Genomic DNA, 13222 nt, shown 5'->3' with positions numbered 1-13222 from the left:
TCATAAAATACTGAGAGGTCAACACAACATAGAGGTGAACGCAGACTTCAAAAAGGACATAATTTCCATGAAAAACAGATGTCAAATAACACTGTCACAGAATTGCCCTGGGACTTTAATGGAGGCTTAGCATGAAAGGAGGTGTAACTACCTCCCCCCACCAACTACGCAGGATTGACAAAACAGCGCAGTGGGGAGGGAGATACGTACTGGGTGAATGTCTGCTGAGCTCCAGCTCTGGTCTCTCCAGGCTGCTCTGAAAGTCAGGAGGCAGCAGGGAAGCCACTCCCTCGGGATGGATCATCTCGTCCTCCGACTCAGCTGAAGCTTCTGCAAAGTACAGATTGGGTCGGGGCAGGGAGGGAGTGAAGGGCTCAGCATGTGGGAATATGTAGAGGAGTGAAGGAGGTCAGGCAAAGTCACGGATACAGAGTACATACTAAAAAGAGCACTGTCCATAGAGAAAAACTCCCTAAGATAAGGCTCTTGTTCATCTAAAGGGTAGCTTAATTTACTTATAACTCTTCCTGTTGGCAGGAATGCTCTTCTAGTCAAGACAGTCAAATTAAGTGTCTTCTTCCCTGACAAAAGGTAAATAGTAACTCACTTGGCTCCATAAACTACCAAAGCAAATAACTGGCAGTCTCAGCCTGACTTATATTCCTGAAACTGCCTAGTGAAACAGGCCCATCTACTCAGTGAAAGGAATAAGCAGGAAGAACTCCTTGTAAGAAGTGACAGTCTGGGCTTACCTTCAAGTTCTGCAGCTTCTCGAGCTTCACGTTCCAGACGCTGCCTAAGCAGCTCCTGCTGCTTTTCCAGATACTGCTTTATGAAACTGTTCTGGCTCATTTCCTCGCCAATCTGTGTAGAAGACATGGAAAAAGATAGTCTAGGAAAACAAACCAGGAAAACGCAAGGTACAAAATTCCATGGAAAGATACAGAAAATGTTGGAGGGCCCTTTTCTAAGCTACTCCTAAGTTGAGGACCAAAATATATAGCCCTACGATTCACAAAAGATGGCAAAGAGGAACTGCACACATAATTTTTTATTTTAAATATTCAGTTCCCAGCCAAAGAATGATACACAATTCAAAAAAATAAAAATTCCTATAAAATTATGCCTTTTAGTCTAAATTTTTAGATAATCTAAATTATATAAAGATAATCTAAATTTTCCTTTTAATAATATCAAAAACTGAAGGAAAAAAATACTAGTTCATACTAATTCATCTTTTGCTCACACAAAAGATCAACCTCCACCTATCCAGGAAACATTTTGTTAAACATCTCCAAAATTCAACTACTAGACTTAAAAGCCTGAAAGCAAGAGACTAAGAAAAGGGATTCAGCATTTAGACAGAGTTCTAACTCCATTTTCTTTGGGTGAGAAGAAATCTTTGGTAACAATTTTTAAAATCCAGGAGCTTAATCCCTTTTCCCATTTTTTTCTGCAACACAGACTCCCATGTCACTCTTCTGCCCTTCAGCTTTCTCTTCACAAGTCCTCTTCCCGAGAAGCTTCTTGCTTAGCAAGTCCTATTAGAACTCCAGAAAAAGGAAAAAAATCTGAATAAATACTTTCTATGTCATTAGTCATCTTTCCTAAGCGTGGTAAATGTTTTTTTTTCCCCCTAAAATAGAGATGAGTCTCTTGGTAGTCAGTGGACACTGATGAAGCGTGGGTTGCAAGTATTAGAGAACGTATGTATTTGTTGCAAAAAACCTATGTTAATAAAAGCAAAACTTCAAAGTTGCAAATGTAATCGGCAAAAGGAATAGAATGGTAAAGTGATTAACTTATGCAGTTTCTTATGCTTGTTAAAATACTTAACCTCTGTAAGCTAGTTAGATTATACTTTCAGCTTCATGAGCTAATAACAAGGGAGTAGGAAAGCTCTCTTGTTTTTCCACTGTATCTTGGGACTTCATCTAGTACTGGAGCTGCACACCATTGCACTAACAAAGACCTGGATTTTTCCTTTAAGTGCATGACACAATATAATGAGGGGATGTTAAAAGCTGAAAAGAATCTTAGGAGACCACACAGCCTAAGACTTTTTTTTTTGAAACTGGGAATGATTTCTTCCAAAGAAATCTTATGCAGAAACTCAATATTCAAAGCAGACAGAAGTAGATCTAATCTAGTTTAAGAGGGGAATGTGAACCCCTGCTCATTTGGGAAGAAATTTTCTCTAGGAAGCCTCCAAAAGCAGCTCCACAAGATCCCAACAGAGTAGTTATAAAACTATGGATCTAGTCCAACTCTTTCTCATCTTACACACAGGGAAACTGAGGAAGCCAAGGCCTCCAAAGGTTAAGTTTCTTGCCCAAAGTAACAGCAATTAATGACGTTTAGGAGTAACTGCACAGTTAATATTAAAACTAGCAATGGTGGATGATTTCCAAAGGACTGAATTCTTGGAAAATCTATGTCAACACAAGAATTCTTCTTGATCAGCAAGTATTTTCCTATACTGCCCTGTTGATTGTCTACTCATATCTACATTCAAAGACATCAACTACTTTTTCCAAATCGATGTCAAACAAATGCCTTCAGATCCTTGTACTCCACTTAATCAACTAGAGCCACATCTTTCTGAACACACCATTTCAAGAATCAGAAATTAACTAACAGCTCTTCTGATTCATGAATTCTTTATTAGAATTCAACTGTCCTAGTATGAAAACATTTTCAACCCAGGGAACTGAGGAAAATACTGGTGAGAAATCAAGCATCAAATATACAACATCATGTCCTTCCATGTCTCCGTGCATCCAAAGAGCCCCCCCTTGTAGTGAACCTTCTTTCTTACCTGGGAATTTGGCTGGAATGCAGCATGGGGTGTTGAGTGTTTCTGTAAATTTTCTAGCATTAGAGCCTGGTATAGAGAAGGGCAAAAGTCAGAAACCAGGAGGAAAAAAACCCTCCCCCAATCTCTTCATCAAAGGCAATGACTAACCGTACACACTTAAACTGTACTCCTCTTCCAGGGACCTAAAAGCCCTTTACTAATTCCGTCCTCATTCGTCTTCAGAAGACCCTTAAAGGTAGCCATGGTTACTGCTCCCAAATGTACAGATGTAAAATGCAGGCATATTGGGAAAATGTGGCTATGCAATAAAATCAGTGACAGTGACAGAACCAGTACTACAATCCCTATTATCTTCTGCACTTCTGAGTAGTGTCCCTTCTAAATCTGGCCCTTCACTTCAAATATTCAAACCAGGTTCAAATACATGAAACCAACATGGTTTTGGCCTGACTGAATTCCTTGGTCAGTTACCCAGAACTAGATCTACTTGAGTGAACTTGTATCGTTTCCAAAAGAGTGGCACCTAGATTTACCAAATTTATAAAAATTTCAGAGGAGGCTACAGAACAAAATGACCACAGACTCTATAAACTGTGTCCTGATCCAATCCCTCCACACACGGAACTGTCAGCTTCAATGTAAGCAACGGTTTGCCAACTTAACCCTTGAGCCAACCCAGCCCGAATCTGTTACTCTTCACGTATCCTAACTTACCCTAGTTAAAACCAAGAAATCCACACCTTCCCTCCGCTTACACCAAACCTATACACACCAATCCATCCATCTACCTCTTGACAATCCCACCCTAATCTACTCAAACCGATTCAAAACCCCAACATATACCAGCCCGCCTCACCTCTCTCATCAATAATCACCAAACTCTTATCCACCCGAATTGCTTCTGGACGCCCTATAAATTATACAGCCCTCCCTAACCAAGTCCCTTCAGATCAAGGTTTCTCTTCATCTCACCTCCTAATCTAATCAAGCAGACATTTTTGCCCTACCCCAATTCTATTCTTTGCGATACCGATACCAACCCCTCATCCCCTCTGCCCAACTAAACACCTAACTCCGACCTAGCCCATCTCGCCCCCCTCAGGCCAGCAACGCCGGTGGTTGTAGTGGGATTTAACTCCTTCTGCAGCGCATGCGCCGAAACCACAGACACAAACAAGGAGGGGGTGGGGGAGGAGGAAGGAGCTTAAGACACTCCGGGAGAGTAGCGCGCACCCTCCCATTTTGGGATCGCGCCGCTACCGTTAAGGCGGGAACCAGCGCTATTTCCACTCCAGCGCGAGCCTCCCCAACCACCGTGCGCGCGGATCCGGAGGCTGGCGCTGGCGGCCTGAGCGAGCTCGCGCCGAGCTCGGACACTGCGCCTGCGCCGCGGCAGAGACTCGGCTCTACCGGGTCAGCTCCCCTCCGACACCCCGGCAACGCCGTCTACTCACCCCTTTGAGCCGCTTGACCAGGGCACTCTTCTGCCCGCTCTTGGCTAGGCCTCGCTGCTCCAGTGCGGCCTTCAGGTCGGTCACCCGCAGCGCCTGAAGAGGCTTCCCGTCCAGAGTCACCTCCTCCAGCTCCGCCATCTTGCGTGAGGTACTCGGGTCCGTCCCGACGGCTTCGGGCATCTTCGGTAATTTCCGCCAACGCCCTTCGAACGTACCGAGTTGGCCCCGCCCACTTCCATAGTCAACCCCTCGATTACCACTCAGAACTCCCCGGGTTCCTCCGGAAATTCTCGGGTGTTTCCGTCTCCACATCGGCACCAATTGGTTCTTTCCATCCTCCTAGTCGCTCCCCCTCCCTCATCCTGCTTTCAGAGCTCGGTTCTCTTCGTCTTACCGAGGCTTTGAATCGAATCTGTTCGGAAGCTCTCGACTCTGGCATAACCATAATCGGAATTATTCGGCTATCTCCGGACCTAAGGCTGAGACGCTGTGGCGCTTGGGTGTTTGGGGCTGGTCCGGGACCGGAAGTGCGTGGGCTTCCCGGCTGGCCCTCCTTAGGGTTTTTAGGAAACCTGGAAGCGGCGGCGATAATTGAAGTCTAAACACTCTTGTGACGGTCTCCGGGTGCCCTGTGAGAGGAAAGGGGAGGTAAGCGGGGTAGAAGTACCTCCCTGGGCCGGGTCAGACTCGGTGTTTACGGGCTGCCCTTAGTAGGGCAAGCCTCCTGCTCCCCTACGGAAACAGCTGCCGCCTCCCATCCTCCGAATCCCCGCCACTCCCATCTAAGGCTACGTTGCTCTTTGGGACCACGGAATGCCAGGCTCCGTGGCCTCCAAAGTGGCAAGCGGTAGCACCGTGTCTTTTGACCCAGCCTGTGAACTAATTCGTGATAATTGAACTTGAGCTTGCCGTGGAAGCCATGTCGCAAGACTCGGGAAAAGTTAGCCCTTTCTTCGAGTAAGAGAATAAAATTCCTTTAGGAGGAATTGCTTCTTGTAGGGCCACTGTGAAAAGGCAACCTCGGCTGGACCGTTTTGGTACAGAACTGATGTTAATTGCTTCGGGGTTCCTTTGTCACTACAAACACTCCAACTTAGAGCAGAAGAAACACAAACAGTAAAATAGGTCGTAAACAAGTAGTTTGTTTTCCTTGTTAGAGATTCAAACTGTGGGATTTGAAAACTATTCAAGTTGGCTGACCTTCCAGTTGCATTAGTGATGCGAATCAATGGCAAGTCATCAATAGGTATTATATTAAACATGAAGGAAAATTGTTCAGACATGAATTGTCACACAGCTACAACAGTATAACAGTTGTTAGATCCCTAAGCCAACAAACCAATTAGACTTTTTTCAGTACTGAATAAACACTTGGCTTCTTCTGTTTTTCTTACTTTGTTATCTTATTTTGGACAAGGCGCCTTCACTAACTCTGCTCTTTTAATTTTTCCTGGTGCTTTACAGGAAATATAAGAAAATAATGGAGTTATGAAGTTCTTGGCATATTTCAGAGGCTACATGCACATTGCGGAGAAGGGTCTTTCGTCATATATGATGTTTTCCCTTTCTTTTTTTTCTTTCTGTTGATAGCTCTGGAATGATTAGCATCTAGGCCCTGACCAGCTGCTTGGTAAATTAAAAAATGTGTACCTTTTTTTCATTTTAGGGAAGATGTGTTGGACCAATATTAATCGTTGGTTTTTTTTCTTTACTGAATCTGGAACATAGAATTAGGTGGTAAAGAATGAACAAGGAATACTTTGGTTATTTTTGGATTGTTTATAAGAATGATGGAGGGAGGCAGTGGTTGGGAAGGGTAATGGGTTTGAAAACGAGAGAGGAAGGTTGGCAAATAATGAAATTAGGTTATTCTTGAGTACCTTGTCTAAGTTGGATAATAACCTAAATAAAGGACCCTGTTGTTTTTCTGTAAACCAAATTGGTGAAAAGTAATTTTCTTTGTAGACGTTGATGGAGTGTGATAAGATTCTGTGTTGTTGGGAAGCTGTATTTTGGTTGCTCTATCCAGAGAGTATATAACAGTGCTCTTATGTTTCAGGATGCCACTGGGATCATCTTCCTCTTCGATGCCGCTACCCTTCCCTTCTCCCTTACCCTCGGTACCAGACAATATTTCTAACTCTTCCCCTCCCCCAATGTCTTACATCACTTCCCAGGAGATGAAGTGTATTCTTCACTGGTTTGCCAGCTGGTCAGGTCCTCAGCGTGAACGTTTCCTACAGGACCTGGTAGCTAAGGCAGTACCGGGAAAATTGCAGCCACTGCTGGAAAGTCTGGAGCAGCTTAGCGTGTCTGGAGCAAACCGACCACCTTGTATCTTTGAGTGCCAGCTACGTCTTTGGGATCAGTGGTTTCGAGGTTGGGCTGAGCAGGAGCGCAATGAATTTGTCAGGCAGCTGGAGATCAGTGAGCCAGACTTCGTGGCAAAGTTTTACCAAGCAGTGGCTGCTACCGCTGGTAAAGACTGATAGGCATTAAAATCAAAGAAGATAACCAGAGCTAATGGAGCCGAGGCCACAACTTTACCATGAGAACTTCAAATGTATCACTTAAAGGCCTGGGGATGGTGTCCCGATCAGCTGACTGAACTCGCTGACCAATACAAGCCTGGTGATTTCAACAGCCGATCAACTGGATTCCTAGTGTAAATGTTTTCCATCTAAGCAAATCCAGATCAGCAATCTGTCTCCTAGCTTACTTCCTTCCAAGAGATGTCAAACCCTCAAGAATTTAAAGGCTTCTTTTACAACTATAACCGAAAGGAATCTACACATTATAACTCAAGCCTACTGCCGGCCCATAGGGGTATAAAATAGAGCCCTTCTACTCCAGAAACAAGAGAGAAGGACAATAAAAGGTCATGTTCTTATAATTTAGCTGGATTCAGATGGCTGCTTTCACCACTGTTACCAAATTCTGGCATAATTATGTGATATCCCAACTACTAGCTTTCCTAGTGATGATTTAGTAAAATTATGGAAAAATCAGGAGGTGGAGATAATTAGCTACTCCTTCCTCCACACTGATGTTGGTATGAATCCAAGTAGCAATGATTTTTTTCTAAAGTATATATGACATCCTTGGAGCTGGTAGCAGATGTTCCTATTCTATAAGTTTGCTTTACAACAATATGAAAACAAGTGACATTCTTTACAGGTTGAAGGGTTTATTTTTTGTATCAAAATAAAGAACAGATTTTCAGAACCGTAAGTCTTTACCTTTTTTTCATTGCAAGGCTAGTGTAATGTTGATATACACAGAAGGAGGCATTCTGAGAAAAGTAGAACTTACGTATAGACAATAGATCGACTTTCCATCCAGTTTCTCCTAAGAAATCATCTCTGCCCTAACCTGTGTCATGCTCTGGGTAACATCACACCTCACTCATTCCTCCAACTGGGCCCCCTCTTGCGCCTTGGGGCTCTAGTGAATGGTAAGGGGCAGAAGGTCCCACCTGAAGAGTAGCTCGTTTCTGATAGGCCATGGTTCCCAGTGCAACCACCAGGATAAGCGACATTAGGCAGAGTCCCATGGACAGACCGAGGTGGGTCATGGAAGGATTATGGTCTGAGGTAACTAGAAACCTAGGGATGTAGGGGTAATATTTGGCCTGGAATAATGCCTAGGCCTAGGAGGTGAAGTGCCCTACCTTTATTTTAACACCTAGAACTCATTCTTCATCCAAACAGTAAGCTGAACGGGAAATCAATAAGGGGATATAGAACCTGAAAGGAAGAAGACCAAGATCCAAGACTGCCAGCAACTTAAATTGTTGGAAGGAGGAAATGGCTTAGGGGAAGAGTTAAGACTATAGTGTTCAGGCAAGTTGCCTGGGTAGTGCTTAAGAAAAGAAAGGGGGAATTCCCTGGCTGTCCAATGGTTAGGATTCTGCGCTTCCACTACAGGGGGCCCAGGTTAGATCCACGGTCAGGGAACTAAGATCTCGCAGGCTGCATGGTGTGGCCAAAAAAGAAAAAAAAATTCATTAAAAAGAAAAGAAGGGGACTAGGAGCCCTATGTCCTAGAGATAGGTGAACTCTATTACTGCTGGGGAGAGAGGTGTCCAATGGTGATAGGCACCATGTTAGGGATCCTTGTTTTCTGAAATATTAACTGTATAGGACAGTGTATGTATGAATGAGTGCTTAATATAGTTTCAAATATCTGGATTCCAGGAATTTGAAAGAAAACTCCTTGGAATGTTATCTTACTTGCTGTATTCTATGGTAAAGGTGGCTCCTCCATAATATACTTCTAGAGGTTTCTTCCAGAGAGTCAGGGTCAGGGTCCTGTGCAGCATACCAGCTGAAGGCCCTTGGCAGCCAGGGGATTTCCACATATGCACAGTGAAGACCAGACTGGTGGTAATCAAGAGACTGTGGAAATAGCGCCAAATGGACGTTTGGATCTCTTAATGGAAGTATAGTCCCTGGAAGAGTATATCTCATGAAACAGGTGCAGGCTTGGGACTGGGATGAACGGAAGGTCTTTAGAGGAGGGTTATCAAGTAAAGGACTTGAACATTCTCCTTGGCCCACTGTATAAACCCTTAGCCTGAACCATTGATTTACCCACCAGTGCTCACCAGAGCCTTGTAGGACTGCTTCAGTTAGCTCTTCGCCCTCTTCCTTCCCCAGGGAGTGGCCTGGGGGGGCCCAGCTAAATAATAGGTCAGGTTGAAAGACTTATAGCTGGGTAAGTAATATTGATAGCATCGGTACCTTCATTTGTGTAACAGAGCCAACCCCAGGGACAGAAGAGATGGCCATTGTTCCCAGGTATCTACAAAGAAATATGTAGCAGGGTATAGTTATAGCCTCAGTCACCTGCTCAAGCCCTCCTTCTAAGGAAAATATACATTCTAAATCAGATTCATGGACTCAGTAGGGTACTTAGTAAAAAATAAATGAACATCAATAAAGAAGCTACAGGGATATATTGTACAGCACAAGGTATAGAGCCCATATTTTATAATAACTTTAAATGGAGTATAATCTATAAAAATATTGAATCACTATGTTGTACATCTGAAACTAATATAATATTGTAAATCAACCATACTCCAATAATAATAAAAAATTTAATGAACATCAAAACACATTGGATGGTACTACCATAAGAGCACTTCCAAACTTTTTGCCAGTGTGCTACAGCTATTCCACTTCTGATACCCACCTGAATAGCCTTTCCTGGAAGGCATGGGACCCAGGGTGATCCTTCCACCTGCACCTTGTACACTCCCCTCTCTGTGCACTGATGTAAGTAGCAGTGGCCAGGGGGTTTGCTTCCTTGAGGTGTGGGATCTGAGAGGGATGCCTGATCTTGTCCCCAGGAAGCATCTGTGAAGTGAGGTTGGCAAGGAAGCAACAACTATGGGGATGGTAGATCTCCCCATGGGGATTCTCCGCCCCAGGTGGGAATCCATATTCCTTCCTCCAGCATTCACTCTGAAGGGCAGGGCAGAAGGTAGAATACTGTTTGTCCAGATGCCTTAGAAGGAGACTCCTCTCCAGCCCCACTCGGTTTCATTCCCCATTCTCTAGTCTACCCACCCCACTGGCCAAGAGCTGATACCTGCATCAGCCTTCCAGCATGAGGTCTGAGGAGCAGCTTCCCTTGTCCAGGTGCAGGTAGTGGCAGCCCAGTCTGCTGTGTGTAGGGGACGGTAGAGTGACACTAGAATCACTGACAGCTGTGCAGCCCCTCAGCACACGCACTTGCCAGTACAGAAGAAGTCTGAGGTGCCATTTCCACAGGTGGTCACCAGGCCAAATTCCAGGCCAGACCCTGCTTGAGAGATAGAAGAGCCCTCAGAAGAAATGAAGCCCCCAGACCCGTCAGGGCCAGCCATGCTCACAGCTTCAATTACACTTTAGCAGCAGATAATCCCTTCCAACCTCTCTCACTCCCCCCAAGCTGACTCGGGTCATGAGTGCCCTCTGCAATTCTCCCTTATTTCTGACCCCAGCCCCACAACAGCTCCTCTGCTGTGCTGTGGTTGACCTGGTACCAGCCTGAGTCTTTGAAGGCAGCGAGAGTGATTGGGTCAAGCCGAGTGTGCTGGGCGCCATCGTAGGTAGCAGTCATTATACAGTTCTGGAGTAGTCAGGCCTCCCAGTGTGAAGACAAAGGGCCCCTTGGGAGGAGATAGCTGGTGCCACCTGACCGTTCCCTCTTCCTTCCATCACCCCAAAGTGTTCTCATCCTCACCTCTTCTTCCAAGGGAGTGCCCAGTGAAACCCCTAGCAGTCCCAAGTGTTGGGCCAGGCTGTGCTGAGAAGCAGCTGTCCCCACGCATCTCGCCTTGTCACTTGTTGACTTGTAGAACAGTTCTCGCTGAGTATAGAAAGGGAAGAAGGCATCTGAGGAGAGGGAGACCTCAGAAGGGTCAGGAAGAGTTGAAAGGAAGGAGTTGGTGAGAGAACAGTGGTTCTCTCTGGTTGATGTTGTGAGGAGACATTGTCCTCATTCCTCTCATTTACCTCTGGGTCCTGAAGGGCAATCCCTCCATTTCTCGAAGAGCTGTCCAGAGAAACCCAGGGCATGGAGCAGTTCATGGAGTGTGGCCTGAGGACAAATGACTGCAGAGTGAAGGGGACCGCAGTAGGACGGACTGCACTCTCTCGCCCCTCTGCCCAATCAGCTCTTCTTAGAGCTGGAGGTACCTTCTATTGCACCCTGAGGAGGTCCTTCCACTTCATGGGAAGCTGAGTGACCTGTGCTCGCTCCCTCCCCAACCTGTTTGCTTCTTCCTATTCATCATGCAGCAGTCACCATGACCATGTCACTGTGGCTGAGGCTGGGGCTGGTGAGATGGGCACAGAAGACAATTGTACCAGCAAGGGGCCTGTCTTCTGAGTCCAGCTGGCAGCAGGCAGCATAGGTTACGATAGAGGGCTGTGGATGGGCCAGGACAAGGTGAGGGCGGAAAGGAGGGGACTGGGGTAACGCAGAAGTCTTCCTGAAAATGGAGGCCCAGGAAACTTGGCAGGGGTGGTACCAAGGGATGGCTTGGAGGTTTTTCAGCCCCCAACCAAACTTCATCAGCATGCCCCAAGTTACCCCAAATAAGCACAATTTTTTTGGGGGGGGCTGTGCCACGCGACTTGTGGGATTTTATTTATTTTTAAATCTTCTATTTATTTAACTTTATTTTTGGCTGCGTTGGGTCTTCGTTGCTGTGCAAGCTTTCTCTAGTTGCAGTGAGCGGGGGCTACTCTTCGTCCCAGCGCGCGGGCTTCTCATTGCAGTGGCTTCTCTTGCTGCAGAGCACAGGCTCTAGGCACGCGGGCTTCAGTAGTTGTGGCTCATGGGCTCAGTAGTTGTGGCTCGTGGGCTCTAGAGAGCAGGTTCAGTAGTTGTGGCACACGGGCTGAGTTGCTCTGCGGCACGTGGGATCTTCCCGGACCAGGGATCAAACCTGTGTCCCCTGCGTTGGCAGGTGGTTTCTTAACCACTGCGCCACCAGGGAAGTCCAATTTAATAAAAACTGCTTGTATGCTCCCTACCCTTTCCCATGACATTTAAGATTGAGAAGCAGAGCCGGGCAAAGGAATTTGATTTGAACCTCACCTCTTGGTGGCACTTGGAAGTGTGGGCAACCCACACATACAGGAGAAAATCAGTGTTTTGGACCCCAGACCCACCTGGCTGGATTAGCTGTGAGGGTTCCTGCTCTGGCCACAAGGCATAACCACGGAGATGGGCATCAGGGATGTGACAGCGAGTGAAATGTCACATCTGGCTTAGTGGACGGTTAGAATAGGGAGTCTTCTCCCCTGCTCTCCTCCAGTCTCTGATTTAATAAATTGTCAGGGGGAGAGGGGGCTCAGGGATCTGCACTGTTAAGAAGCACCTTAAGTAATTCTGATGCTGGTGGTCTTGTAGAGATCTAGGCAAGCTAGAGATCTTCAGATCCCCAAATCTGCTAAGTCATTCTCACCTTGGCCCCCAAGCAACTCTGTCCTTGGTATCCTGGTTTCAGGAGGCTGCACCTGGCAAGAATGAATACCTGTAGGTGAGCTGGAGACATTTCTGGGTATCCCTGAAGAGGTGTTGTATACACTCTCAATGACATGAACTCACCTGTGGTAGTTTGGGGTGTCTGGGTCTCCTCAGACAGCATGGCAGTACTGTGCAGGGTCTCGACGCAGAAGCAGGGGTCCTTGCCTTGGAGGGGCTTAACAAGACGATAGATCAGTTTCACCTCAACATCCTAGACGTCAGTTTCTTTTCTGTGTGGCCTTGCTGCACTAGCCCTCTCTGCCCCTCAGTTCTCCGGAGCCCTCTGCTCTCCCACTCACCTGCTAGGACACCCTGGAGCCGCTGAGCAGCCTCTCGCCCTGCCGCCAGGGCTTGGGATCCCCCTCTCACCCTGCCTCCCTCAGGACCCCAAGCTCCCTCTGATATAGGATCTCCCATATGGCAGGTTTGGATTCGGAGAGGTTGAGGATCCTGGAGCCAGGGAGGGTGAGGGAGGAAGAACGGAAGTTTGGGGGAAGTCGGGAGAAACAGGGCCTGAGAAAGCTCAAACGTGTGTCTTGTCATGTAGACACCTCCCCAGGGGGAGCAGCTGCAGCAGCAACGTCTTGCAAACATGTTTCCATAGGCTGCCCTGGATCCAGCCTTCTACTCCCTTTTTCCCCGCCTTACTTATTTCTGGCTTTCCTCTTTTGACCATCTCTTTCCAAAGCTCCTCCACCATGCTTGCATTATTTTGTCAATATTTGAGTGTTGTTGAGTAAATCTATAGCTCCTGCCAAGAGGTCCGATGTGAACTACTACAAGGGCCAAAGCTGCAGCCCCCCACCTCTCCTCCCTGGGGTGCCAGAAGTAGAGAGCTGGAGGGGGGCAGTATTCATTCCTGAGGCCTCAACTGACCTTTCCAAAGAGAAGCCTGCCTCATCCATGAAGGAACTCTCCTATCCCT

The 13222-nt window shown here is 46.5% G+C and overlaps 3 protein-coding genes across 6 annotated transcripts; 1 reads left to right on the top strand and 2 right to left on the bottom strand.

Annotated features, from left to right (window-relative positions):
- On the bottom strand, nucleotides 1-4437 carry LOC132528100 (apoptotic chromatin condensation inducer in the nucleus-like). Its single transcript, XM_060164125.1, has 5 exons — nucleotides 4273-4437; nucleotides 2819-2884; nucleotides 753-864; nucleotides 207-330; nucleotides 1-10 (listed from the first exon to the last, which is right to left on the bottom strand). The coding sequence occupies exons 1-5, from the start codon at nucleotides 4408-4410 to the stop codon at nucleotides 1-3; spliced, it is 450 nt and encodes a 149-aa protein (XP_060020108.1). The 5' UTR covers nucleotides 4411-4437.
- Nucleotides 4099-7499, top strand: C1H14orf119 (chromosome 1 C14orf119 homolog). Of its 4 annotated transcripts, XM_060145644.1 has the most exons (3): nucleotides 4542-4920; nucleotides 5737-5902; nucleotides 6332-7499. In XM_060145644.1, the coding sequence occupies exon 3, from the start codon at nucleotides 6333-6335 to the stop codon at nucleotides 6759-6761; it is 429 nt and encodes a 142-aa protein (XP_060001627.1). In that variant the 5' UTR covers nucleotides 4542-4920; nucleotides 5737-5902; nucleotide 6332; the 3' UTR covers nucleotides 6762-7499. The 4 variants fall into 4 exon arrangements, with proteins under 4 accessions (XP_060001636.1, XP_060001627.1, XP_060001617.1 ...); XM_060145653.1 differs by lacking the exons at nucleotides 4542-4920; nucleotides 5737-5902 and adding an exon at nucleotides 4099-4457; XM_060145634.1 differs by lacking the exon at nucleotides 5737-5902 and having other exon boundaries at nucleotides 4550-4920.
- A 167-nt stretch (nucleotides 7500-7666) lies between these two features.
- CIROP (ciliated left-right organizer metallopeptidase) lies at nucleotides 7667-12997 on the bottom strand. The gene is given in 18 exon segments (XM_060164115.1): nucleotides 7667-7877; nucleotides 8505-8703; nucleotides 8879-8970; nucleotides 8972-9075; nucleotides 9469-9572; nucleotides 9575-9740; nucleotides 9846-9942; nucleotides 10011-10080; nucleotides 10257-10562; nucleotides 10565-10633; nucleotides 10776-10860; nucleotides 11068-11190; nucleotides 11866-12033; nucleotides 12236-12287; nucleotides 12379-12472; nucleotides 12597-12749; nucleotides 12752-12826; nucleotides 12829-12997. Coding segments are annotated over 18 exon segments (2337 nt in total).
- Nucleotides 12998-13222: the final 225 nt, after the last annotated feature.

This window comes from Lagenorhynchus albirostris, chromosome 1 (assembly GCF_949774975.1).
Source record: "Lagenorhynchus albirostris chromosome 1, mLagAlb1.1, whole genome shotgun sequence".
NCBI lineage: Eukaryota > Metazoa > Chordata > Mammalia > Artiodactyla > Delphinidae > Lagenorhynchus > Lagenorhynchus albirostris.
The sequence above is the reverse complement of the archived record's forward strand: the minus strand, read 5'-3'. Positions and strand labels throughout refer to the sequence as shown.